The 26453-nt window shown below is 37.1% G+C and overlaps 3 protein-coding genes across 9 annotated transcripts; 2 read left to right on the top strand and 1 right to left on the bottom strand.

The window, feature by feature from the left end:
* Nucleotides 1-44: 44 nt before the first annotated feature.
* Nucleotides 45-9089, bottom strand: LOC110912794 (G-type lectin S-receptor-like serine/threonine-protein kinase At4g27290). Of its 7 annotated transcripts, none has more exons than XM_035983983.1 (10): nt 9071-9089; nt 8937-8984; nt 8815-8852; nt 4542-8048; nt 3693-3812; nt 3452-3618; nt 1205-1415; nt 884-1121; nt 640-790; nt 45-517 (listed from the first exon to the last, which is right to left on the bottom strand). In XM_035983983.1, exons 4-10 carry the CDS (start codon nt 5824-5826, stop codon nt 209-211), a joined length of 2481 nt encoding a protein of 826 aa, XP_035839876.1. In that variant the 5' UTR covers nt 5827-8048; nt 8815-8852; nt 8937-8984; nt 9071-9089; the 3' UTR covers nt 45-208. The 7 variants fall into 7 exon arrangements, with proteins under 7 accessions (XP_035839876.1, XP_022013295.1, XP_035839875.1 ...); XM_022157603.2 differs by having other exon boundaries at nt 4542-7313; nt 7909-8048; nt 8937-9087; XM_035983982.1 differs by having other exon boundaries at nt 8937-9089.
* On the top strand, nt 3480-12585 carry LOC110912795. Its single transcript, XM_022157608.2, has 2 exons — nt 3480-3611; nt 11458-12585. Exon 2 carries the CDS (start codon nt 11468-11470, stop codon nt 12158-12160), a length of 693 nt encoding a protein of 230 aa, XP_022013300.1. The 5' UTR covers nt 3480-3611; nt 11458-11467; the 3' UTR covers nt 12161-12585.
* Nucleotides 12586-12755: 170 nt separating this feature from the next.
* On the top strand, nt 12756-16578 carry LOC110912796 (enolase-phosphatase E1-like). Its single transcript, XM_022157609.2, has 2 exons — nt 12756-13453; nt 15753-16578. Exons 1-2 carry the CDS (start codon nt 13079-13081, stop codon nt 15759-15761), a joined length of 384 nt encoding a protein of 127 aa, XP_022013301.1. The 5' UTR covers nt 12756-13078; the 3' UTR covers nt 15762-16578.
* Nucleotides 16579-26453: the final 9875 nt, after the last annotated feature.

Below are 26453 nucleotides of genomic sequence, written 5' to 3'. Positions count from 1 at the left end.
ATTGAGGTTTACTCAAAAAAAAAAAAAAAAAAAAAAAAACCGAATGAACACCAGTATCATCTTATATACAACAATCATCATGGATCCCACACTATGCTTTACAAAAAAGAAAAAATTAACAATAATAAGATCAAATTTGACACGCCTAATCCTGTAAAATTTTTGGGTAGAAACTATACAAAAAATTGTATACTAAAGTGGGAATTTTCTATCTGGGTTGCATATATGTGACACTTAAGTGGTTGGATGAACTGCCCTCAGGATTACTGGATGAAGATTCTGCTTCCTGTGGTCTTCTCCTTTCTGTATAAAAACCAGGTTCTTTAGGTTCAGGCAATAGAACTTCACTACCTAGCATAAGAACCACCATGGTCATGTCTGGTCTGTCTTCAGGATAATTTTGCACACATAGTAAACCAATTTGAATTATTCGGTTCACTTCTGACTGCGTATAGGAACCCTTAATAACGTCATCAATCAAATCCATATGTTTCTCATTCTGATATAGCCTCCAAGCCTGTTTTCATGTAAATAATATGCCATTTAATCAGTCTATTTGACCCAAACCAATATGTTAAATTTTTAAAAGGCCCTGATTGTTTTATTAGGCTTAATGGACTTCTAACACTTAAAACTTACATGTCCAAGAAGATTGAGATCATGATTCGCATGACGAAATCCTCTATTTTTCTTTCCACTTACAATCTCTAGCAACAATACACCAAAGCTAAAGACATCCGACTTGACTGAGTATATTCCGTCAATCATATACTCAGGTGCCATGTAACCACTGCATGAAATTAATGATCAAATCAGTTAGCATTTGTTAAGGGATAATTAAACTTAATTCCCGTAATTAGAGTGATAAAAATATAATTCTTACTAGGTTCCCATCACTCTTCTTGTATTTGCTTGGGTGTCGCTTCCCTCCATAATTCTTGCCAACCCAAAATCTGATATTCTTGGATTCATCTCTTTATCTAATAATATGTTGCTAGCTTTTAAATCTCTATGAATAATCCGCAGCCTCGAGTCCTGGTGAAGATAGAGAAGCCCCCTTGCAATCCCATTTATAATTTTGTAACGATTTGACCAGTCCATTGACTTTCTTTTTCCATCATCTGCTTAATATATTAGTAATTTGACTTTCTTTGACCAGTCCTTTAACAAATACAGGTATAAAAGAATCAAGAGAAATATGTACCAAAAATGAAAGAATTCAAGCTTTTGTTAGGCATGTATTCATAGATCAGCATTCTCTCCCCTTCCTTAATGCAGCATCCTAAAAGCCTCACAAGGTTTCGATGTTGAAGTTTAGCAATGTACTGAACCTCATTTCGAAACTCGTCTAGTCCTTGTTTCGATTTTCTTGAGTGCCTCTTTACAGCGATTTCTTTTCCATCCTCCAAAACTCCCTGTAAATGAGTGATTTTGGCACAATGGATATAAGTTGATACGTGTGTTGATTGATTGTTCATCTTGAAAAAAATGTGGTGGCCTAACTACTACTAATCCTAGAGGTGCCCATTTTTGTGTTTTATTAAGGATGGGTCAAACTACTGAATTTGGGTAAACAAGTCAAGTAAGTCAAGCGGATTAAAAGTTACCCAAACATCAAAAACATACTGCTTAAAAATTGTATTCAAATATTTATATCTGCTATAGTAATACTAATAATCTTAAATAGCACATTCATTCTATATGGAAAAGAAAAACTAAAACTGATCTTAAATTAAAACGACCAATTTCAGCCCAACCTGGTTTTTTTTATTCAAAAGAAAATCTCGTATTGGTCAAATTACAAATTTTAGCTAGAGGCGAATGGGCCGAAAGGAGGTTGAAGGTCATTCAAACATCAAACGAGAATGCATACAAAACATGGAAAAAAAGAACTTATTAACTTATATAAGTCATAAGTTATAAATACTAACTTCTTAAAAACAACTTCTCAACACACAAAAACAACTTAAATAAACTAACTCAAACACTATAAAAATAACTTATTAACTTTTATAAGTCAATAAGTTGCTTCAAAATAAGCTGACCCAAACACCACCTAAAGTAAAAAAAAAAAAAAAAAAAAAAAAAAAAACAAAAAAAAACAAAAAGAATGAAAACCCTAAAACATGGAAAAAGTAAGGTAACACCCAACCTGTTCAACCTGTCTTACAACAACCCAATTTAACTTAAACCTATTTTGTTTTTTATCAAACATGGTCAAATTTCAAATTTTAGCACAAAAGGAATGAGTCAAACGGTAAAAGTAAGCCCAAACATCAAAAAAATAATGAATACGTTTTTATTAGAGGATTTAGGGTTGCTATAATCATAAACAACATATTCATTTCCAAATAAAAAAATTAACATAGAAAAAGTAAGGTAGCACCCAACCTCTTCGAAGCCTGAATATCTTAGGCTGTGGGGAGTGGGGGTGTTTATGAGGTGGGGGAAGCCAGACAACGCTGGCTAACACACTCCGAGCCAGCGTTGGCTTTGACGTTGTCCAGTTAGTGTCGCTATGAAGCCCGACGTGGGGCGGGAGGAGAGCTGACTTGGCTGGCTACTACTGGCTGTGGCATTAGGCATATGACCGTTGGGCTAGTCGTTTGTCATAGCTGTTGGCCAACGGCTATTTTAAAAAACAAATTCTTTTATTTATAATCGAAAAAAATCTATCTACATGGCACTCCTACGCCCCTTCCACACCCCACTTTTTTGGGTGTGGAGTGGTGGAGCCCACGAGTGCTATGTGTCATGCAAAGCCTCCAACCCAAACAACCATTCCCCGCAGCCTTAGAACCACTCATTTTATACTGAACTTGTTTAGTTTTTATAAGAGTAAATTACAAAAATCGTCCTTTATGTATGTCACTTATTGCAAACTGTGTCATTTGTCTTCAATAATTACAGAAAACATACTCGATGTTTGCAAACCCTTGTAAGTTATGTCCTTTAGCCCTAACTCAGTTAATTTTTTGTGGTTAAATCTGACCAAATGGACCCCTCATGAGGGTATTTTGATTATTTTACTCTCATATAGTGTCCATTTGATCAGATTTAACCATAAAAATACCCTCATTTGAGGTCTATTTGGTCAGTTTTAATCACAAAAAATTAAAATATTGGATGGGTGAAATTACAATATTTAGCTAAAGGGGGAACCGGATGAAAGTCACCCACTCATCAAAAAATTAATGCATACATGTTTTATCAAAAGAATTAGATCTTCTATTGTAACATCATTATTTATAATCATAAATACAACATTCATTTTGTTTGAAAAAAAATTATAACAAGGAAACAGTAATGTAGTACCCAACACATTCAACCTTTTTATCCCGCACCTATTTTGAATGTTACCTAACCCACCTAACCCGCTAACTAAATTATCAACACAACTTGTGTTGCATGAATAGTAGTACGAAATATTGTAAGGTATGACCAATATTACCTTGTAGACGGGCCCAAAACCGCCTTCTCCAAGCTTTAACTCATCTGAAAAGTTACTTGTTGCATTTGCTATGGTGTTGAATTCAAACAATGGCAATTCCCAGTCTTCCCTCTTGTTTACAGTGGCAAAGTTGTTTTCAGGAACAACCCTAATTTCTCCTGTAAGTTCTAAAATTGCAACTTTGTAACTAATTTACAATTTCACATATCCTTAGTAAAGATTAAGGTGTATAGATATTTACCATTTTTCTTTTGTGCCCTTTTTCTGTAAACAAACAGGCATAGAGCCAGTAGAACTGTAATAGACACCACCACAGGAATGACTATAATTATAACTCTTCTCTTTGTTCTAGCTTCCCTATCTGTTGCACAATGCAGAATTGACCATAAAGTTAACAAAATATGAAAGTATTACTTAAATTGTTAGTGGTGACAGTTTCAACCCATTTATGAATGGGTCAAATCTGGTTGGAACATCTCGGTAGCAATCCTAAAGACACTAATTTCTTCTCTAATCTGTCATCATTTTCAAACATCGTTACATTTGCACGTAATACCATCATTTACGTTTAAATTTCATAACTATATACTATTTATTTTTATACTTTTGTTATTTTGTTTAATAATGCCTAGTTAAACTATTTAGTTTTTTTTTATAATATTGTTTACAAATTTATAAAGTTCTTGTACAAATTTTATGAAATTAAAAAAATTATACAGTATAAAAGTTCACAAGTTCTTAGAAACTTACAAAATAATTATTATAAATATATAAAAAGAGTTCTAAGTATTGTAACTTGTTTTAAAAATTATTTAAAAAAAAATGAAGTAAACAAAACAAAAAAGAGAAAATCAAATGGGTCCAAAACCCACAAGTTTCATCTCATCCTTCACCAAGGAAAATTAGTTAAGAGGAAAATATATACATTTAAACGGGTCAAAATTTGTCCATACCTGTAATTTTAACTAAATAAAAAAGATATAGTCTTGGATGGATAGATAGCATCTCAGGCAACACTAATTATTTACCCATTTTAAAGAGTTAGTTTGGGCCAACCATTTTACAAAACAAGATGAAGTTTGGGTCTTACCACCTAATTCTGAGGCAGCCATTCTTACAAAGATATCCTGCCCATCTTCAGCATACACTCTCATATCAATCAATTCATCAAACCAAATCAAGCATCCACTTCCTGTACTAATATTCAAACTAGCATAAGCGGTACAATTACACTTCCTCAAACATTCACTCTCACACTCCTCAAGATTCATACTCGCGTTAAACCAACTTCTCCTCGTATCCGGAACCTTCACACCCGACTGCTTCACAAACCCGTCTCCACCCGCCGCACAATCCAACTCCACTTTCCTCACACACCCGTTATCCCAATCCGCCCGTCTCCATTCCTCAGGGAATCGCGGCTCAAACCCACGCAAACACCCACAAGGAGGGGAATCGTTAATGCTACAAATGCCATACGCCCCACATAACCCGTAGCGATCACAACTATCCATTTGTCCTGTCACATAAATCTCCCATCTCATGCTTCTTTCGATCCATGTATACCGCTCTAAAATACCATCCACACTTAGAATAAATCTAGACACAATGGAGCTATTAACAAGCTCATACTTGTAATAAACTTCCCTCTCATTAAACTCAAACCCGAATGTATAAATCTCATTCGGTTTCAAATTCGGCATGCCACTCCACCGCAGCCCGTTCCATGGCCCGGAACTAAACTCCAATTCGGAACCTCTCCTCAACAGAATCTGAGGGTACCCATTCGAATCAAACCGATTTGTATACTCCCCTATAGAAGGATCATCAACACTCTTCCATGAAGTCAAATACTTATCTAATCCCTTCACAAAGTCCTTCCCAAACTTCATGCTTGGCATAAATGTATCACCGGGATAATCGAAGCTCTGCCACACGTAGTTATCCGGGTTGGTATCGTTTTCGTTCCTGATCATTAGGTTCCCAGTGTCTAGAAGCTGTGCGACTGGATTGTTTGCGGTTGTGGATGAATTTGATGACCAAATTATGGTGTTTGCATGGTTAAGAAGCATTAGAGTCCCTTCATTGTTGAGTGTTAACACACCCGAGGTGTCGTTGAGAGGGGTTTCACGATTCGCGACCCATACGACGGTTATGAGTTCGATTCTGTTGTACCAGATTCCGAAAAACCGGTTGGGTGAACGGGTTGAGGGGGTGAAAAAGCCCATTCTGAAGGATTGGTCATCTGAAACGATGGTTTGGCCATCGGTTATGTTTTGGTTTTGTGTAATGGTGCTGATTGCAGTTGTGGTTAACAAGAGAGTTGAAATGGTGAAGAAGATGATGAATAGGGGGGGACTCAAAAAGCATTTCATATTTGGTAGGCGGGTGACGATGAAGTTGTGACACCTGAGTTGTTTTTGTAGTTTGAAAATGTGAATTGTAGTTTGAAAATATGAACTAGTGGGAATACCGTTCAATATCTAAGTTGGTTTTTGCATAACTTTTTTTGTTTTTATATGAATGAATGAACGGTGACAAAGTAGACATATTCAAAGCGCGGGGTTAACATGGGTGGGTAGTGGGTTGACTAATTGTTCAAATAAATAGCTACAATAATATAAACGGGACTGGTCGGATCAAATACATATCCTGAATTTCTTTCTATTAGACCAGGAACGGAATTGTTTAGGGCCATAGTTATTGTATTCTATTCATATAAACTAACTCTAAGTAGTCGGGTCAAAACAAATATAGATTGCCTTAATTTCATTCAAAAACAGAGCAACAAGTCAACCTTTAAAACTTATGTAAAAGGTTAAAGCAGGTTTGAGTTGAAATGTTGTTATTTGAAGGAAGGAAGGAAAGGGTTGGGTTAACAATTAAGCAAAAGTTTATTTTTCTTTTTATACACTCTTTATTAAAATAAATCAACTCATACATAGATACATTTTTGTTTAGTCAAAATTATCAAACTTTAATCAACTTATTTATAGATAAAATAGTCAAAATTATCACATTTAATTTAATATTGTTTCATGCAAATGGTACGTAGAAAAGCATTTGATCTAACGCACGAGTTAAAAATGGTATCCACTAGAATGAGTTGATTAGTCTCCTAAATGGTTATATCCAGTCTTTGAGGATAATGATTGTAAACACATGATCTCTCATGGTAGCATTTTTTTAGTGCGTTCCCAAAGGTCAGGCTTGTGTTACCAAAGCCTTTGAAATTGAATAATTCAAATCTACTTAATCGACACCCCATAATTCAAATCCTTTGACTTTTTCAGATTTCAACGGGCCAAACTTGTCCTCCAAAGCCTTAATTTGGCGTCACTTTCGCTGTGTTCCCGAGTTAAGCTAAGGGGAGAAAAGAAATGATTATCTCATTTTCTTTTCTCTTCTCTTCGTTTCTTTCCAAATTGGAAAGATTAAATTTAGGCAAAAAACCTCTTATTTTCTCTTCTCTTCTCTCCTTTAACGAAACTGTGGAACACAACTAAAAATTATTTCCTTCCAAATCTTTTCTTTTCTCTCATTTAATGAAACTCGAGAACACAGTGTTTATCTCTTTCATTCTACTTCTTTCGTTTGTTTTTATTTCGGATTTTTGGTGTTTATATATATATATATATATATATATACTAGCCTAAGATCCCGCGAGCTTCGCGGGTGGCTTAACACAAACATATAATATCTACTGGCATTGAAGCCCATGTAGATCATCATTTTTGTTCTAGGCCTTTCCAAACTTAGGCTTCACGTCTAAGGGTTGAAACATGTCCCAAACAAACAATACACGACCCTAACTGGTACAAACCCAAAACCAAACAGAGTGATCACTTCCCTATCCAAAAACCTGTTACATACCAGCGAACCTTTAATAGAGTAACAAAAGGTCATGGTTTTCATATTTTGATTGACATCAAATTTATATAAACTTCAATATCTAAATTCTTATTTAAATTCATATTAATATACCAAGGGATGATATCCTTGAAAACAGTTAAATTCAAGGAAAGAAAATAGATATCACTTAAAATTGTTGAAATAATCCTTAGAAAGAAATAAACGTTCAAGTACTAATGAAATTAGTAAACTACAATTAATTCAAAAAAAAAAAGTAACGCAAAAATCACAAGTCATTAAAGACTTCTTTATACGTTGAAATTGACCAAAGTCTCCTCATCAAAACCCATTTCTTCGATAAAAAGTTAATCAAGCTGTTTCTCAGAACCCATTTATTCGACAAAATAATCATCATATGTAATACATAAACATAGGTGCTCAAAAAAAGTTTCAAAACTTTAAAGTTTTTTTTTCAACAAAACCACCGAACTTATTTTGCTCCAAACCCATATTTACCCGAACTTAACTAATAATAATTTAATTGAACTGAACTCATTTTGCTCGGAGCCGTCTTAACCCGAAATCATTTTAAGAAGGGTACTCACATGGTTGACAACGTATATGAGTCAGTATCAAGTCTTACATGACCTCTAAACATTTGTGGTTCGACATGAGACTTAGAATCAAGCACTTTTTCCTCTGTTGTACTGGATGGTACTTGTGAACCAGCAGCCCCTTTTTGAACCTGAAATCCACATAATTCGCTATTAAATGATGGTTAAAACAGTTTAAATAGGTAGGTAGCCTGCAATCTGTTTCTAGAGTAAAAAAAAAAAAAGAAAACTTAGATTAGTAGTTACTATTAAGAAAAGGATCAATACGCAACTTCAGCTAAGCTGCCAATTTAGTAAAACATGGCAGCCCCTTTTTGAACATGAAATAATAACAATTCACTATTAAATGACAATCAAAACAGTTCAAATCGGCAGGCAGCCTGCAGTTTGTTTCCAGCTAAAAAATTAACCAATATGAATGCGGATAAAAAGTTCAAGAACCTCCAAAACACCAATGAAAAAAGGACCAGTGACATGAGTTGTTGTCGAGTGTCTGGTGTGATTATACTTCATTGTCTTGGCTCCTCTATATCGATTTTACCACACCTTTAATATACTTGGTAGTTAAAAGCTAGTGAGAGTAACCCTACCTGATATCTAAATTCGATAGTTTCACCATAGATAGCTAAAAAGACGAATATAAAACTTGTATGAAATAGACGAATGTTGTAGTATGTTAGTCGTTAACTTCCATAACTAACAAATACTACAATAGATGAATCTTATTTATTCTTTGATTTACCTTCTCAAATTTAATTGATGAACTATCAATCAACACATCTTGCCTTTAACCTACCAACCTATTCAACACTAATAAAAAAATTTAAGGTGGGACATGTACTCTGTAATTCCAGGACCTTTACTTCCATTTGACTATTGAAAGTCAAGGAGACTTACCATAAGGGCCTCCTGCTAGATTTATCCATTGAGACCACCTTGAGCATGGTTAAAAGAATCTAGATTTATAAAATGACAATTTTAAGAAAAAAATAAAAAGAAGTTGACCAGATTAGACAAACCTGAATCAAGGAATTAGTGAATTGTTCAAGCTTTACCCGATGAAAGTCCTGTGCATAACAATTTTAAATTTCGTAACTAAAGAGCATGAATTATGTGCATAAAACGGTTTTAAGAAGCCACAATGTGCGTGTACCAATGTCTTCCATCCATTAGTAAAGTAGAACTCAGACTCTATTTTTTCTATTTATGTGGTCCAAAAATAGCCACAAATAGTTTCTATCGACATTGGACCAAGTGTAATCTGGTTGTCACCAAAATACTGCTCCATAACTTGTGTCATTTTCTGTAACACACAATGTAAGTATTTTTAAAAGTATGTTGGCTACAAAATTCTTTCCTATTAATATTTTTCATCTCCTCAAGTTCTTTTTCATAATCGGCTAGCTAAATTAGTGTCACAAAGTGAACCAATCATGAGCCATAGATTATAAACATGTTGATATACGATACAAGCGAATTCAAATACAATAAACAAAACTCACAGGGGAAACTATTATGAGTTGTAGGACACCAGTATCTCTTGCTGCTTTCTCATCATTATCATATCCCCCGTGTAAATCACATGCTCAATTAACAAAAAACAACAATCAAATTGAAATAGTTGATTTTATTTATTTTTTTAAATCAAAACAGTTTAAAAACTGATTCAAACCTGTTCTTACCAGTCAGGTTCACATGTCCTCAAACCGAACCGGTTTTTGTCCAAAAAAATACAATTTTTTCCATGTCTAGCTTTAATAGACAAAAACATCAATTATAGGTTGAATGCACAGATCGCAACTATTTGGACAAAGAAAAATCTATGGTTAAACTTGTTTGAATCTAATAGACTTAACCTTAACTGATCTCATACAATGATACATGGTGTTTAATCCAATATGTGCACTTTTAGAGTTCTAGTAAAAAAAACTAAAGGTAAGATGGTATACCTCAGTCAGATAGTTTCGTCACTTAATGTAGTGGCAACCAAATCAACATGTTTAGGCCTTTAGGGTCTCAACACAATTGATCAAACTCTTAGTGTGACCCTTTAGCTGAAGATCTTTATCCTTGTTCTACAAATAAAAAATCCATTCAATATACAACAAACAAATGAATTACAATATACTACAATGTACAGTTCAAATTTAAATAATGAAATTCCATAAGAAATATATTAGGGGAGGGACATTTTGTATAGATCTTCCTGATTTAAAAAAAACCCTAAATCAGTATAAGCAATCAAAATCCTATGATATTTTAATACGCACAAAAGCCAGCAAATATAATATGAACCCTAAAATTTGCATATCCAATTTGTATAGTACAATCGGAAACAAAAATCAAATCATTTAACTTCAATCTGAAATAAAAAAAGGGAAATGGGGATAAAAGATGATACCGTATTGGCTTCAATCTTAATGGTCTTCAACCTCTGCGTCTCTTTACCAAGAACACTGTTAGTGCATTACATCTATTGACTTCGTCTTGTATCATGTAATAGAATAGGATAGGTTAGAATATCAGTGCACGAGGTTCGAGAAACAAGAAATAATGATTTAGTGAAGTGATTTAGCTCATAAGGACCAAGGTCACTTGGAGCGAAATCAGAAGATTATGATTTCGCTCATAAGGCACTTGGTCATTGGAGCGAAATCAACTCACTATATAAGGTGCACTTGTTTGTTCATTTGGCACAGAATCTGGACTGTGAAACGACGTGCTGCCAAATTGTTCTCAGGTTGTAATCAGTGTTAAATCAATACAAGAGGCATTATAATTAGTTTGAGCATCCGTTTCATTGTTTCCGCCTTTGAATCGGATAAACAACTCTTCTGATCGACTCATTCGGGTTCAACAACGATCCTACAAGTGGTATCAGAGCACAGGAGGAAGAGTTTAGCTCAATTGCATCAGTTTTCTGTCTTCTACATCTTCTTTTTCAACCTGAACAAGATTTACCGGTTAAAACCAGATCAAAATTTCACAGATTGTTTAAAACTGAACATAGACAAACCCTTGAAAGTTACAGGACAAAATTCGACCTAAAAATGACCAAAATTGACATCCGAAGTGATTTCGCTCGTATGGACAACTGCTGATTTCGCTCGTATGGACAACTGCTGATTTCGCTCAAAATTACATGCTAATTTCGCTCCAATGACAGTCTGATTTCGCTTTTGAGACACAAAGAAACATGATTTCGCTCCAAGAACATGTTGATTTCGCCCCAAATTTTTAAAATCGTGATTTCACTCCAAGTGCTAGTCTGATTTCGCTCAAAAGATCAATCCTGATTTCGCTCAAAAGTTCAATCTGATTTCGCTCGAAAGACTTAAAGTCTAATTTCGCTCATAGTGTTATTGTTTGATTTCGCTCAAAGTGGATGTTTAGCTTATAATCTGATTTCGCCCGAGTGTCATATTTCGCTCGAAAGTGAACTTTTTCGTGTCAAGATCATTTCACAACAATCGAGTGTCGGTTTATTTCAGAATATTTGATACTGTTTAAACTGATTAAGTTTGTTTGGTTTGTTCTCAGGTGATTGAAGATGTCAAGCAACGATGAAGAATTTTACAATACATTCTACAACGCATTCACTTCCGAATCGACAGATAGAAGATCTGAGATGAGAGAATATTCAAGAGAGATTTCGGAGAATTTGAAGTTTGAGAATATGTATGGATGCCAACAAAAACCACCGAAGCTAATGAAAGTTGAAGATTATAACTGGTGGAAAAACCGATTTGAGGGTTGGGTAAAAGCTTTCGCTCCTGAAAGTTGGTTAAAATTGAAAAATGGATATACTGCACCAGTAAAAGAGGGAGGAGAGATGATAAATGAAAAAGATTTCACAGACATAGATATAAAAAATGTTGTGGCTGAATATAAAATGATTACATTGATCAAACAGTCAGTGAGAGAGGATATTATTTCGTTACTTGAACAAGAGAAAACTTCGAAGAGTTTGTGGGAAGCGTTAGAGAGAAAATGTATAGGAAGTAATGAAATTGTTAAAAACAATAAGAAATTGTTGCGTAAAGAGTTTGATCTATTCAGTTGCATGAAAAATGAATCTGTTTGTAAAATGATCGAAAGATTTGGGCATCTGAAAATGGAGCTGGCCAGACACAAAATCACATATACTGAAGAGGAGCTGGTGGATAAATTGTTTGATTCATTGCCAAATGATCAAGATTGGCAATATTTCGCTCTAATGTTGAAAAACACAATCAAGCCTTAAGAGTTAACAGTGGATTTGCTGATCGAAAGACTTGAAAGCCATGAGTTGGAGATAAAGAGATCTAAAGTCAACAGTTCAGCTCATCAGCAGAATGTGGAACTTTATTACCGAGGAAATGTACCACAAGCTGGGTCTCCAAGAATAGCGTTTTCTGCAGAAAGTTCAAATTCAGTGAACAATGAAAGTCTTCACAGTGGATCTTCTTCAAACACTTCAAGTCAATCTGCTTCCAAGAATTTGTTTCAGTGTAATATCACAGTGGATTTGAAGAATGAGCAGAATTTCAGCGAAGAGTCAGCAAAACAACAGATGGTTTTCTTGGCATCTGTTCTTGAGTCATACGAAATTCTCGTTGCAGGGAAGATTGGCAACACCAACTTGACGAAAGAAGATTATGATCAAATCGATCCTAAGGAGATGGAATTGATCGACATAAGATGGTGCATGGCCAGTGCAGTAAGGAGGGCACAGCGTTTCATGGAAATAACCGGAAGGAAGTCTATTGGTGGACCTTCTACCAAGTTAGGCTTTGATAAGTCAAAGGTGACATGTTTCAAATGTAAACAAAAGGGTCACTTTAAGCGCGAGTGCAGAAATGATTATGCTGATGATTCTGAAAACCCGTTCAAAGAAGATTATTACAAGAAAGCAATTTATCATCAGAATAAGTCTGAGCCTCCAAGATTGAAGCAGCCTGAAGAAAAATCAAGGGCTCTTGTAGTTATTCATGACGATGAAGGTTATGACTGGAGTCAAGTTTGCCCTGAAGAAGATGCAGTTGGATATGCATTTGTAGATGATGCTGATCCTGATAGATGGTGGAAAGCAGATTATGCAAGATGGGAAATCGGGAAACTAAACGAACCATTCAAAGAAGCCCAAAGAGCCAAAAGATGGAATGAAGAACTAGAATGTTACATGGATCCACGGGGTAATCCAGTTGTTGACCCATCAAAAGTGGATTTCGAAGCTGTAACAAATTTGCTTCCAAGACAGGTTACTTTCAACACAAGAAGGTTATCTGATAAAACATATCTGCCGGATTTGGAGAGCAAAATAAGAGAAGTTTGTGAAGCAAGCCTACTGAAGGTGGTAGAAATGAAGAAGAGAAAAGAAGAAGAATTGAAGAAGATGATTGAAGAAGTGAAGATTGTCACAAAACGTGCTGCTGGAGAGGAACAGAAAGTTGAAAAAGAACAAAAGATAGAAGAAGCACAGAAAGAAGGAAAAGAGGAGAACAAAGAGGAAGATCAGAATGCTGAGACAGAAAAATTGGTGCTGAAAGAGACTGAGGTAAGAAAATCTTCTGACTGGTCAAATGTTAAATTTGTTGATAAAAATGAAAACAAGTGCAGGAATTGCATAGAAATGTGCAAAGCTTGTACTGAAAAAGATGACATTATAAAAACAAAAGAAATTGAAACAAACAAACTTGAAAATGTTTTCAAAATGAAATGTAAAGAAATGGTCAAAAAGGAAGAAATTTTGAAATTAAAAGTTGAAAAGCTAACACAGAAATGTCATGGTCTTGAAGAAGAAAATAAGTTTTTGAAAGAAAACTGTACTGCTAAATGTGTTGATTGTGTTGAAAAAGAATCTAAATTTCAAGATTTACAAAAACAGTATGATTCTTTAAAGTGGTCGAGTCAGAGAGTACAAGAAGCTTATGATACTTTGAAAAGCCAAGTCAAAAGTTTTGATCAAAGGTTGTCTGAAACTTTAGTCACTAAAGAAATGTATGAGAGAAAGTTTAAAGAAAAGCAACTTGAATTGAACAAATGTGTTGATGAAATTGCTAATCTTAAACAAGTATTGGCTGAAAAAGAAAAGGTTGTAACCAAACTTCAAAGTTATCATAACTCTTCGTACATTCTCGAACGCATTTTCAACATCACACCAGATGACAAAGATACTGACAAGAACAAAAAGGGTATTGGTTCAGAATTTCATCAGGTACCACCACCATTGAGAAACAATTATACTTTTTATGATGAGGAAAAGGTGGCAAAGGGTTTGAACATAGCTGACCAATTACCTGAAAGTATCGATGTGACTTACACCAAATCTGATGAAGCTGATGATTCAGAGGTGGTGAGTAAGGTTGTTGATAGTGTTTTGAAAGATGAGTCTACCAAAGGTAAGTCTGAATCACAGGATGAAGATGAAGGTAATTTTCATGATGGTTATCTGAAAAACACAAAATCTGAGAAAAATTTGAATGATGATTCAAAGGGATTGGTTTATACCATGATTGGATCGGACAAATTATTCTTAGATGTTGTATTCCCGATTCAGAATGTGATCTCAGAAAAGGTTGATAAAGTTTTCAAAATGGTTGAGATTGAGAAGTCTGAGATTCCAAAGTTTGCTGGTAAAGGTCACAAAACTTTTTATAACAAACCTGGTTTTAAGAAGAAAAACATGAAGGCTGGTTTGGGTTATAAAAAGAAACAAAATTGGAAGAAACATGAAACACAAAATGTTCAGGCAAAACCAAGTTTTGTTCAAGGAAAAAGTTTAGCAGAAGAGGAAAAACTCAAAATTGTACAACAGTCTATTGAAGAGTTTGATGCTATGAAAAAGAAACAGCAACAGGCCAAGGATGTTTCAAAGAAAGTGTGTTTTAAATGTTGTTGGTGCACGAAATGTCTGTTGACTACGTTTGCATTGAGTCTTAGGTCAAGTTAGGTTAGATTGGAGCTTGAAAGTCAAATTTAGGGTTTAACTTGACTATTTCGCTCATGTGTACATGTAGGTTAGTGTTTTCGCTTATAGGTCATAGGGTTTCGCTCCAGGGAACCAAGGGGTTTCGCTGATATGGTTCACATGGGGTTTCGCTCATAGGACATGCCATATGAGCGAAATCAGTAAACTATAAATACCCTATGTGTGAATCTCATTTGTAACTTGAAGCGAAACCTGGTCATGCTTGTGGTAACGAAATTATGTCAAAATCAATTCAGAAAGCATCAATATAGAAGGAATTAAAGAGGAAAAGTTGTTGTTACTTTGTGTACATTGATTCCGCCTTTATACGCAAAGACGAACGATCTCTACTGACTATTTAGGGTCTAAACCGGTCCAACAAGTGGTATCAGAGCTCAGGACGAGGAGTTCATACTACTACAGCTTGATTCTACCAAATTCTCTTACTTCTACTCACTTTCTCTTATACTTTTTCGATTTGAACTGGTTCCTACGGTTGAAATGGCCTGAATTTCGAATATAACGTGCGAAACATAGTAATAACAAACCCTAGAAAGAATCAGGTTAAAATTCGGACTAAAAATGGTAAAAATATAATAAAAACCCGATTTCGCTTTTATGAACTTCGAGGGGTAATTGGTTGATTTCGCTGATAAGAACATTAATTGCTTGATTTCGCTTATTTGAACATCTGATTTCGCTCATTTGAACATCTGATTTCGCTTATATAGACAAAATCAGATTTCGCTCATATAGACAAACTCTAATTTCACTCATAAGGTCAAGTTGCTAATTTCGCCCGAGTGTACATCAGTTCTGATTTCGCTTTTGTGTCACTGTTTTTCAAAATTTCGAAAATTTTTCTAAGTGTTTGCTGATTTTGCAGGTACGTTAAAGATGGATGACATTTTCTTGAACCCGTTTAGCGACATGTACGCATTTGCTAGAAATTCGGGAGACGATTCATCTACAAGCAACAACAATGAGAATCCGCCTAATGCCAAGAAGAAATTATCGGATGCTTTGGAGGTTGAAAGTGCTTTCGGAACTTACAACAAACCACCGAAATTGATGGCTATCGAGGAGTATAGTCAGTGGGCAAAGAAATTCGAAGATTGGTTGATGGCCTTTGCGTTTCCGAGTTGGAAGAGTCTCAAAAACGGATACGATGATGGAGGCAAAGAGGGTCAAATTTTGTCAACATCTGATGAGATAGAGTCGTTTGTGGCTGAGCAGAAATGTGTGGCATTATTGTTTCAATCTATGCGTGAAGATATAATCTCTTTGATTGATTACTCAAGTGCTAAAGACCTCTGGGCAAAATTAGAAAAGAAATTCTTAGGAAGTACTAAAATCGTGAAAAACAAAAAGAAACTTCTTAGGAAAGAATTTGATTAGTTCGGGTGTTTAAAGAATGAATCGGTTTCAAAAATGATCGAGAGGTTTGGACATCTGAAGCTGGAACTAGCTAGACATGATATTAGATATCCTGAAGATGAGCTAGTTGACAAACTATTCGATTCATTGCCAGATGAGATAGATTGGCGATATTATGCGCTGATGCAGAAAAATACTATCAAGGCACCAGAAGTGTTAACTCTAGATTTGCTGATAGAGAAACTAGAGAGTCACGATTTGGAATTGAAGAAGACATTCAAAGTCAATCACTCATCTTATCAGCAGAATTTGGATTTGTATTATCCAAAGAGCATGATGCCAAAAACAACTTCTCCCAAGACTGCGTTTTCTGCGGAGAATGTGTCCACAACTAGCAAAGAAAGTCAAAGCAGTGGAAATCACAGTGGATCTTCATCATCTACAAGTCATTCTGATGCAAAGAATCGTTTTCAATGTAACATCGCAATAGACTTAAAGAATGCTCAGAATTTTGATGAAGAGTCGGCTAAACAACAGATGATCTTTCTAGCATCTGTTTTGGAATCGTATGAAGGGTTAGTAGCAGGGAAGATGTAACATTTGTTCTTGTAATCGTTGTGAACAGTTCAGTTATCAATAAAACAATTTTATTTGATCCCAATGTTTGTTTGGTTGTGTTTTACATTTTTCATGTTTTGACTTTTGTTCAATTTCAAACTCTACATCGCTTTCTGGAGAATTATAGGCAAAGTGGTGCATAAACGTACTCAGTTTAATGCGACAAATACTTCGGAACAACAACATATACTCAACATACCTTAAATAACCTTTACATAACTTAGAAATAAGTTTTGAAGGCTTTGGTATGGCAAAAACAAGTTAATTCGCTTACAGGGACTAAACTTGACAAACTGCAAAAGTATGCCAATTTGAACTGTAACGAACATTCCGGAACATGTCCATAAGTTAAACATACCATAAATATCCTTTATATAGCTTAGAAATAGGCTTTGAGGGGTTTGGTATGCTAAAATAAACTTTTGGATCATTCAGGGACTAAAAGTGTCAAAAAGTGCACAAGTTTGCACTTTCGCGCATAACTTACGTTCTGAATACATCCGGCCATCCAAAAATTTATGTAAGCATTATAATATTATGCCTTAGTGTTTGGCATGAGAAAAATCCATTCGTCGCGTCATTTGGATCGTTTTTCGCGCTTATGCGCATTCCGTCGTAATTAACCGAACATCGCGATCGTACGGCCAAACGAACCAACATCCGACATATTTTTGAGCATGTTTCATGTCCACAATGTTTAGGCATCATTTTAGGGCCTTAAAGTTGGCTTTACGGGCCTTAGAAGTGTCGAAAATGGCTTAAACATGCAACAGGGACCAAAACTGCTAATTCTGAAACTTTGTGCAGATCAGACATAGCCAGGCGGCCCGCCTGAGGTTTGTCTGATCCTGATGCGGGCCGCATGGCCCCTTCAGTAATAGAAACTTTGTTTTCTTGCTAAGATTGGCCTTTCAAACACTCCAAAGGGCAATGCCCTTTCACCATCTCCGGAGCTAAGGGTCACATTAAGCCACCACAACATCTTGACAAGTGTACGGCTTGGATTGTGGCACGATATTCAAGAAACGATCCTAACGGCTTTACTTTTCCTATAAATACCCCCCCTTTTGGTTAAAACCCACAAAAATCTGATCAAAAGCTCTAAGTTGGAACCTTTGTTTCATACCTGAGCCATTTTGATCTAGATTAGCATTCGGGGACCCTTCGTAAGTGTTCTTTCGTTCTTTTATTCACTTTTCGAGTCTGAAAGTCACAGTTTTGTTTGACTTTCTGTGTGACCAGCTTATGGTCAACACGAAGTTCATTGGAACTTCATAACATGAGCGTGATCACGATGGTTATAGTCCGTAGTGACTATACCTACTGATTACCACGTTATCTAGGCTCAGTGACGAGTCGTAGTTTCGGCCAAAATGCGTAATCTTGCGTATTTTGTAACCAAACTACTCGTGAGCATCAAAGCCGTTTGTTTTTATGCCAAACCTGTTTTCTAAACTTAGTTAAGCATGTTCTAACATGCTTAGCTCGTCACTTTTAGTATAGTGCTTATATAGGGTCGTAAGGTAAGCGATCTAAACCATCGCTTATACTTTCGAACCCGACCCATTTGGTCGATCATTAGGATCCGACCAAACACATTAGGTGACCATAGCTATAACCTTCTGAGGTTATGCCTTGTGGTCACGATGTTAGGCGTTCCAAACGCGTTCTACGCGAACGACGCGTTAAGGTAGCATATGCTACCTAAACGGGTCGTAATGGATCATAAGCACTTAGGTTAGGTTTCGTTTTAGTATGTAGGCTTTGTTAAACCATTTTTCACGAGTCTCCATACTCGTTTGGTTTACGAACCCGCATACTATCCGATCCTTCCGATTTTGGTCCGGTATATTAACATAGCTACCTATTAGGTGCCGTTTGATATTCCGTGATCACTAGCATTGTGTGATTATTACACAAGAACTTCAAAGCAATCTCAGGTGAGTACATTGAACCCCATCTTTTACTGTTTTCCAAACATTTTGGGGTGGAACACATGTGCCTACTTGTTACTTTCATGCTTTCCATGTTTTCACATCATATACCTGCTATGTTCATTAGTACATTATAGTACATGATTACATTACATTTCATGCTATGTATGCCCATTGTGTGCGTACTTAGTACATTGTTTTTCATTACATTTCATGCTATGTATGCCCATTGTGTGCGTACTTAGTACATTGTTTTACATTACATTTCATGCTATGTATGCCCATTGTGTGCGTACTTAGTACATTGCTTTACATTACATTTCATGCTATGTATGCACATTGTGTGCATACTTAGTACATTACTTTACATTACATTTCTTGCTATGTATGCCCATTGTGTGCGTACTTAGTACATTGTTTCACATTACATTTCATGCTATTTATGCCCATTGTGTGCATACTTAGTACATTGTTTCACATTACATTTCATGCTATTTATGCCCATTGTGTGCATACTTAGTACAATTGTTTACATCACATGCTTTCATTTTGGTATAACATTTGGTTTGTTTAACATGGAACAATACATTCATTAACATTAGCTACACCGTTCGTTAGTAGGTAGTGGTACCATCGGAATTGACAACTCCCGTTCCTGAAATCCTAGGTTTGTTTGGATTGGAAGGAATGACCGAATTCGATATACATAACATAGATAAACCATTAATTTGTTTAAGGGTTTATCGCCACAGTCTCAAGGCTTGGATGTATGCATATTTCACAATACCGCATAAATGTTTATATCAATAGAGCATGCATTATTCCACAAAACATAACGTTGATTTAAACCATGTTTTACTTCAACACCTTGTTTTGTGCATTTTACATATGGTTTAGTTGATACATCTCACTTACCATACAAGATATATTTTGGGTACACATTACATGATCTACATTAAACATAAACATTTTGATATTGATATACATACTTGATGGTTTACATTGAACATAGACATTTCGATTATGGTTTACACAATAACACTTGACAATTGATTTATACATGAACAATTTACATGGTGGTTGGTTTGGGTAAATGGTTGGAGTAACGTGGCGTATGTAATATGATACAAACATGGTGGATACGCCGCTGGTACTTCCTATATATAAATGCTTGTATAATATTACATATCATAGCCTTATCTAAGTCATTTCAGTTTAGACACATTACCTTTTACACAAATAACATACTCTTCACAAGACATTATTTTTACAAACAACTTGTCTTATTCAACTCATTTTACTTGGTTATTCGTTTAACCTTACACTTATCTATACATATCATCTGATATTATCGTTTTTCAAATGGTTTACAAAGCAAGACAAATTACAAGGTTCATGACTGACTGTTATTAAACATTTCTTTAAACTCAAGTCATGAATCCCATTTTCACAAAACCTATGTATCTCACAGGCATTTTTATGCTGACGTACCTACTTTCACATGTGTTTCCAGGAGCTGTTCCATAGGATGATGATCATGACACTAGGGCGGACCTGTGCCTCAGAGACTAAAAATGAAGATAGACTAGTTTATTTATGTTTGAAACTCTTTGTTTTCCTGTTTAAGACAATATAACACTCTTGTTTATAAATAAAATACAACTTTGTATGCCATGGTTATGAAACAATTAATTCTGTCCCAACACTCCCCGGCGTTTCCGCCGCGGTTGCATGTTGTACGCGGCCGGGGTGTGACAGAAGAGTTGGTATCAGAGCCAAAGGTTATAGGGAATTAGGTTATTAGTAATGCTTTGACCTAGACTATAACTTTCTAGGACCCTAACACAAGTTATGTTGTGTTTAGATTTTAAAACATGCACATCACCTATCCTTAGGTGATAACCACAACGAGAATTTCGATTCCGAATCCGCTTTGAAAATTAATCATCTGTTCTAGGATGATTGATTACTAGGTTTTGAACCCTCTGTTATAAGGTTTTGAACCCCTTTGGATTTTCAAAAATCTCGTCAAGGTTTTCGGGTTTTAATAGTGTGAACACGTGCGAACTGGAAGAGTGAATGCCTGTACCCTGGGTTTTCTGTCTAAGGCTAGAGTGTTCGTACAAATCCACATAATCAGACCCGTCACTCTTACCTGGGAACTCTTGGGGTGAGTGTTCACTTATAGGCGAACATGTCTTCGCGATACATTATTTTTGACCCACTCAGTTTGACTAGACATTTCGTGTCGCTTGTTTGCTTTGCGATGCGTAACCACCATCTTTGCTTTTGTTGATTCTGTTTCATCTCATTCTCCTCATCCAATCATCTCACTCGTTTCCTTTCATGTTTTCCTCTTTTAGAATGCCTCCTCGACGCGAACACCAGATAGCAACTGCCGAGCTGGCAGAAATTATTGCACAGCAGATGGCTGCCCAATTCCCAAATCTCTTTTCTCAATGGAACCAAGCCAACAACAACAACAATGGTACATGCAATTTCAAGAACTTTAACTCGGCTAAACCACTCAAGTTTAGTGGTTCTGAGGGAGCAACTGGGCTTCTTCAATGGTTCGAGAGCATCGAGAATACTTTTCGCCACGTGCAGTGTCCGGATAATTGCAAGGTCGAGTTTTCCTCAAGCGTGTTTCAAAAGAGGGCTCTTACGTGGTGGAATGGGGTAATAAGAGACCGTGGTGCAGACGTCACTCTAGCACATACATGGGCTGAACTAAGAGCTCTTATGATGAGGGAGTTTTGTCCTCGTCATGAGCAACGAGCGTTGGAGAAAGAGTTTGATGATTTGAAGCAAGATTGTGGCGAGCACAGGGCATATACTGATAGGCTTGAGGAGTTGAGTCTACTCTGCCCGACTATGGTCGCCCCACTCGACAAGGCTATCGAAAGGTACATCGACGGCCTGCCTGACTCGGTACAAGACATTATTACTGGTAGCAACCCTACCACACTCCGTCAGGCAATCGAGTTATCAGCGACACTGACTGAGTCGCAGATTCGAAAGAATAAATTACACAGGAAGGGTGACAAGGGCAAGAAACAGTCGGCTGACAAAGAAGATAGCAAGAAAGGTCAAAACAAGAAGGGAAAGGATTCTGGTTCCTCAAGGGGGTCAAGGAAGCGTAAGGCTTCCCAAAATTTTGCTGTCACTACCCAAGCTAACCAGGCAGCTCCCAACCAACCCGCACAACCTCCAGCAAAGAAGCCCTATTCAGGAAGTGCACCTTTGTGCAATAGATGCAACAGTCACCATCAGCCGCAACATCAGTGCCGTTTCTGTACTAACTATGGGAAGTCGGGTCATCTTGCCGATGTTTGTGGGTTTGCTCAAAATCGCGCAGTTCAGAACCCTGCTCAACAAGTTGCTCAGCCTCCTGCTCAGCAACAGGGTCAAGCTGCACGACCACAATACCCACCAGGTGCTTGTTATAACTGTGGGGATCTGACCCATTACAGAAACCGGTGCCCAAGACTAGCCAACCAGAACCAGAATGCAAACCAGAATCAGGCTCAGGCTCGAGGGCGAGTCTTCAACATGAATGCTCAAGAGGCACATGCAGACAATGAAGTGGTGAACGGTACGTTCTTTATTAATAATCAGTCTGCATCTGTTCTTTTTGATTCGGGTGCCGACAAAAGTTTTGTGTCATTGTCTTTTGAGCCAATGCTTCGCGTGTCTAGACCGAAACTAGGTAAATGTTTGACAGTAGAGGTTGCCAGTGGTGAACCCATTGTTCTTAATTCGGTTCTACGCAACTGCCAGTTGAACCTCAACGACCATATTTTTCCTATTGACCTCACGCCAATGCAACTTGGAAGCTTCGAAGTTATAGTGGGCATGGATTGGTTATCTAAGCATCGCGCAGAGATAGTTTGTTCTGAGAAGATTGTTCGTGTGCCGCTGTCGACAGGCGAGATCCTACAAGTTCGTGGTGAGAAGCCTGCCGGTGGTCTCAAACTCATGTCTTGTTTTAAATCATGGAAGTATCTACGGAAGAACTATATGGCTTTCTTAGCACATGTTACAACAGATAAAGGCAAGGGTAAGTCTATTTCAGATATTCCTGTCGTTCGGGATTATTCTGAAGTTTTTCCTGAAGAGTTACCTGGTCTACCTCCAGCACGCCAAGTCGAGTTCCGTATTGATCTCGTACCTGGTGCAAATCCCATTGCCAGAGCTCCATATCGTCTTGCACCGTCTGAGATGCAAGAGTTATCTAAGCAGCTTCAGGAGCTCTCTGACAAAGGTTTTATCCGTCCTAGCTTTTCACCTTGGGGTGCTCCCGTTCTCTTTGTCAAGAAGAAGGATGGATCTTTTAGGATGTGTATCGATTATCATGAGCTTAACAAGCTTACCATCAAGAATCGATATCCCCTACCTCGCATTGATGATCTCTTCAATCAATTACAAGGCGCTTCTTATTTTTCAAAGATTGATCTGCGATCTGGATATCATCAACTCCGTGTACATGAAGAAGATATTCCCAAGACAGCGTTCTGTACTCGTTATGGACATTATGAGTTCACAGTCATGCCATTCGGTTTGACTAATGCTCCTGCTGTTTTCATGGATTTGATGAATAGGGTCTGCAAACCTTATTTAGACAAGTTCATCATCGTTTTCATTGATGACATCTTGATATATTCTAAGACGCGAGCTGATCATGAGCAACATCTTCGTCTTACTTTGGAACTCCTAAAGAAAGAGCAACTTTTCGCCAAATTCTCCAAGTGTGAATTCTGGCTTAAAGAAGTTCAATTCTTAGGACATATTGTCAACGAACAAGGTATTCATGTAGATCCCTCCAAGATCAGTGCGATTAAGGATTGGGATACACCTACTACCCCTACTGAAGTTCGTTCTTTTCTTGGTCTAGCGGGTTATTATCGCCGCTTCATTGAGAACTTCTCGAAGATTGCAGTTCCTCTAACCGCTCTAACTCAGAAGAACAAGCCATTTGATTGGGGATTCAAGCAAGAGGAAGCATTCCTGACTTTGAAACAGAAACTGTGCGACGCGCCCGTCCTAACTTTGCCCGAGGGCAATGATGATTTCGTCGTTTATTGCGACGCATCTAAATTAGGTCTTGGCTGCGTCCTGATGCAAAGAAACAAAGTCATAGCATACGCATCGAGGCAGTTGAAGATACATGAGAATAACTACACCACTCATGATCTTGAGTTGGGTGCAGTTGTCTTCGCTCTTAAGATTTAGAGACATTATTTGTACGGTACAAAATGTGTGGTTTTCACAGACCGTAAAAGTCTTCAACATATCTTCAATCAGAAGGAACTCAACATGAGGCAACGACGTTGGGTGGAGCTTCTAAACGACTATGACTGCGAAATTCGCTACCATCCTGGAAAGGCGAACGTAGTAGCCGATGCTTTGAGTCGCAAGGAACGTACTAAGCTTCATTGTGTTCGTGTCCAATCTGTTATTCAAGCTCAAACCGATATCCAAGCCCGTATTTCTCAGGCTCAACAATCTTGTGTTTCACAAGGTTTGATGGATAAGGAATTTCCTTATCACATAACTCCTGCTCTAGAATTGAAGGACAATGGATCGTATTACTTCATGGACCGTTTGTGGGTCCCAAGCCAAGATAATCTTCGTACCTTGCTTATGGATGAAGCCCATAAGTCTCGTTATTCTATTCATCCTGGCTCAGATAAGATGTATAAGGATCTTCGTATTCAGTATTGGTGGCCTGGTATGAAGAAAGACATCGCCTTATATGTATCAAAATGCCTTACCTGTCTTAAGGTGAAGACTGAACATCATCGTGCTTCTGGTTTATTGGAGCAACCAGAGATCCTAGTTTGGAAATGGGAAAACATTACTATGGATCTCATTACCAAACTCCCGCGCACAAAGAAAGGTCACGATGCCATCTGGGTAGTCGTTGATCGTCTTACCAAGTCAGCGCATTTCTTGCCAATCCGTGAGGATTTTTCGGCTGACAAACTTGCTCAAATCTACGTGGATGAAATTGTAGCTCGACATGGTGTTCCTTTGAACATCATTTCGGACAGAGATGCTCGTTTCACTTCTCATTTTTAGAGAACCATGCAATCTGCCATGGGGTCCCAACTTAATCTGAGCACAGCTTATCATCCTCAAACGGATGGTCAATCTGAAAGAACAATCCAGACACTGGAGGATATGCTTAGAGCTTGTGTGATCGATTTTGGAGGTAGTTGGGATTCACATCTTCCGTTGATTGAATTCTCCTACAACAACAGTTATCACTCCAGCATCAACATGGCTCCTTTCGAGGCTCTCTATGGTTGAAAATGTCGTTCACCAGTCTGCTGGAATGAGATCAGCGAGGCTCAGCTTACTGGACCTGCCCTCATTTTAGAGACAACAGATAAGGTAAAGAAAGTTCGTGATAACCTTCAGACAGCTAGAAGCCGTCAAAAGAGTTACGCGGACCTAAAATGCAAGCCCTTGGATTTTCAAGTTGGTGATCGTGTATTACTTAAGGTCTCACCTTAGAAAGGTGTGATCAGCTTTGGAAAGAAAGGAAAACTTGCACCTAGATACGTTGGACCATTCAAGATCGTCGAAAGAATCGGTAAGGTAGCCTACAGACTTGAATTACCTCCTGAACTTGGAAATGTTCATCCAACCTTTCACGTGTCCAATCTCAAGAGGTGTTTAGCTGATGAGAACCTCCACATACCGCTTGACGAAATTCGTGTTGATAAAACACTGAAATTTGTTGAGAAACCGGTAGAAATCATGGAACGTGAAGTCAAGTGGCTTAAACGCAAGCGCATTCCTTTGGTCAAGGTTCGCTGGGAATCTAAACGTGGACCCGAGCTTACTTGGGAACGTGAAGATCAAATGAAAGCGAAATATCCGTATCTTTTTCCACGAGTTTCCTCTAAATAAATTTCGGGACGAAATTTCCACAAGTAGGGGAGACTGTAACATTTGTGCTTGTAATCGTTGTGAACAGTTTAGTTATCAATAAAACAATGTTATTTGATCCCAATGTTTGTTTGGTTGTGTTTTACATTTTTCATGCTTTGACTTTTGTTCAATTTCAAACTCTACATCGCTTTCTGGAGAATTATACGCAAACTGGTGCATAAACGTACTCAGTTTAATGCGACAAATACTCCGGAACATCAACATATACTCAACATACCTTAAATAACCTTTACATAACTTAGAAATAAGTTTTGAAGGCTTTGGTATGGCAAAAACAAGTTAATTCGCTTACAGGGACTAAACTTGACAAACTGCGAAAGTATGCCAATTTGAACTGTAACGAACATTCCAGAACATGTCCATAAGTTAAACATACCATAAATATCCTTTACATAGCTTAGAAATAGGCTTTGAGGGGTTTGGTATGCTAAAATAAACTTTTGGATCATTCAGGGACTAAAAGTGTCAAAAAGTGCACAAGTTTGCACTTTCGCGCATAACTTACGTTCTGAATACATCCGGAGATCCAAAAATTTATGTAAGCATTATAATATTATGCCTTAGTGTTTGGCATGAGAAAAATCCATTCGTCGCGTCATTTGGATCGTTTTTCGCGCTTATGCGCAATCCGTCGTAATTAACCGAACATCGCGATCGTACGGCCAAACGAACCAACATCCGACATATTTTTGAGCATG

The sequence above is a fragment of the Helianthus annuus genome, chromosome 15 (genome assembly GCF_002127325.2).
Source record: "Helianthus annuus cultivar XRQ/B chromosome 15, HanXRQr2.0-SUNRISE, whole genome shotgun sequence".
NCBI lineage: Eukaryota > Viridiplantae > Streptophyta > Magnoliopsida > Asterales > Asteraceae > Helianthus > Helianthus annuus.
The sequence above is the reverse complement of the archived record's forward strand: the minus strand, read 5'-3'. Positions and strand labels throughout refer to the sequence as shown.

Coding starts and splice junctions, on each gene's coding strand:
- LOC110912794 (XM_035983982.1), bottom strand. CDS start 5,826: ATGAAATGCTTTTTGAGTCCCCCCCTATTCATCATCTTCTTCACCATT. Junction 3,619..3,692: donor AAGGGCACAAAAGAAAAATG/GTAAATATCTAT, acceptor TTGCAATTTTAG/AACTTACAGGAGAAATTAGG. Junction 791..883: donor AGAAGAGTGATGGGAACCTA/GTAAGAATTATA, acceptor AATTTCATGCAG/TGGTTACATGGCACCTGAGT.
- LOC110912795 (XM_022157608.2), top strand. CDS start 11,468: ATGTCAAGCAACGATGAAGAATTTTACAATACATTCTACAACGCATTC.
- LOC110912796 (XM_022157609.2), top strand. CDS start 13,079: ATGGATCCACGGGGTAATCCAGTTGTTGACCCATCAAAAGTGGATTTC.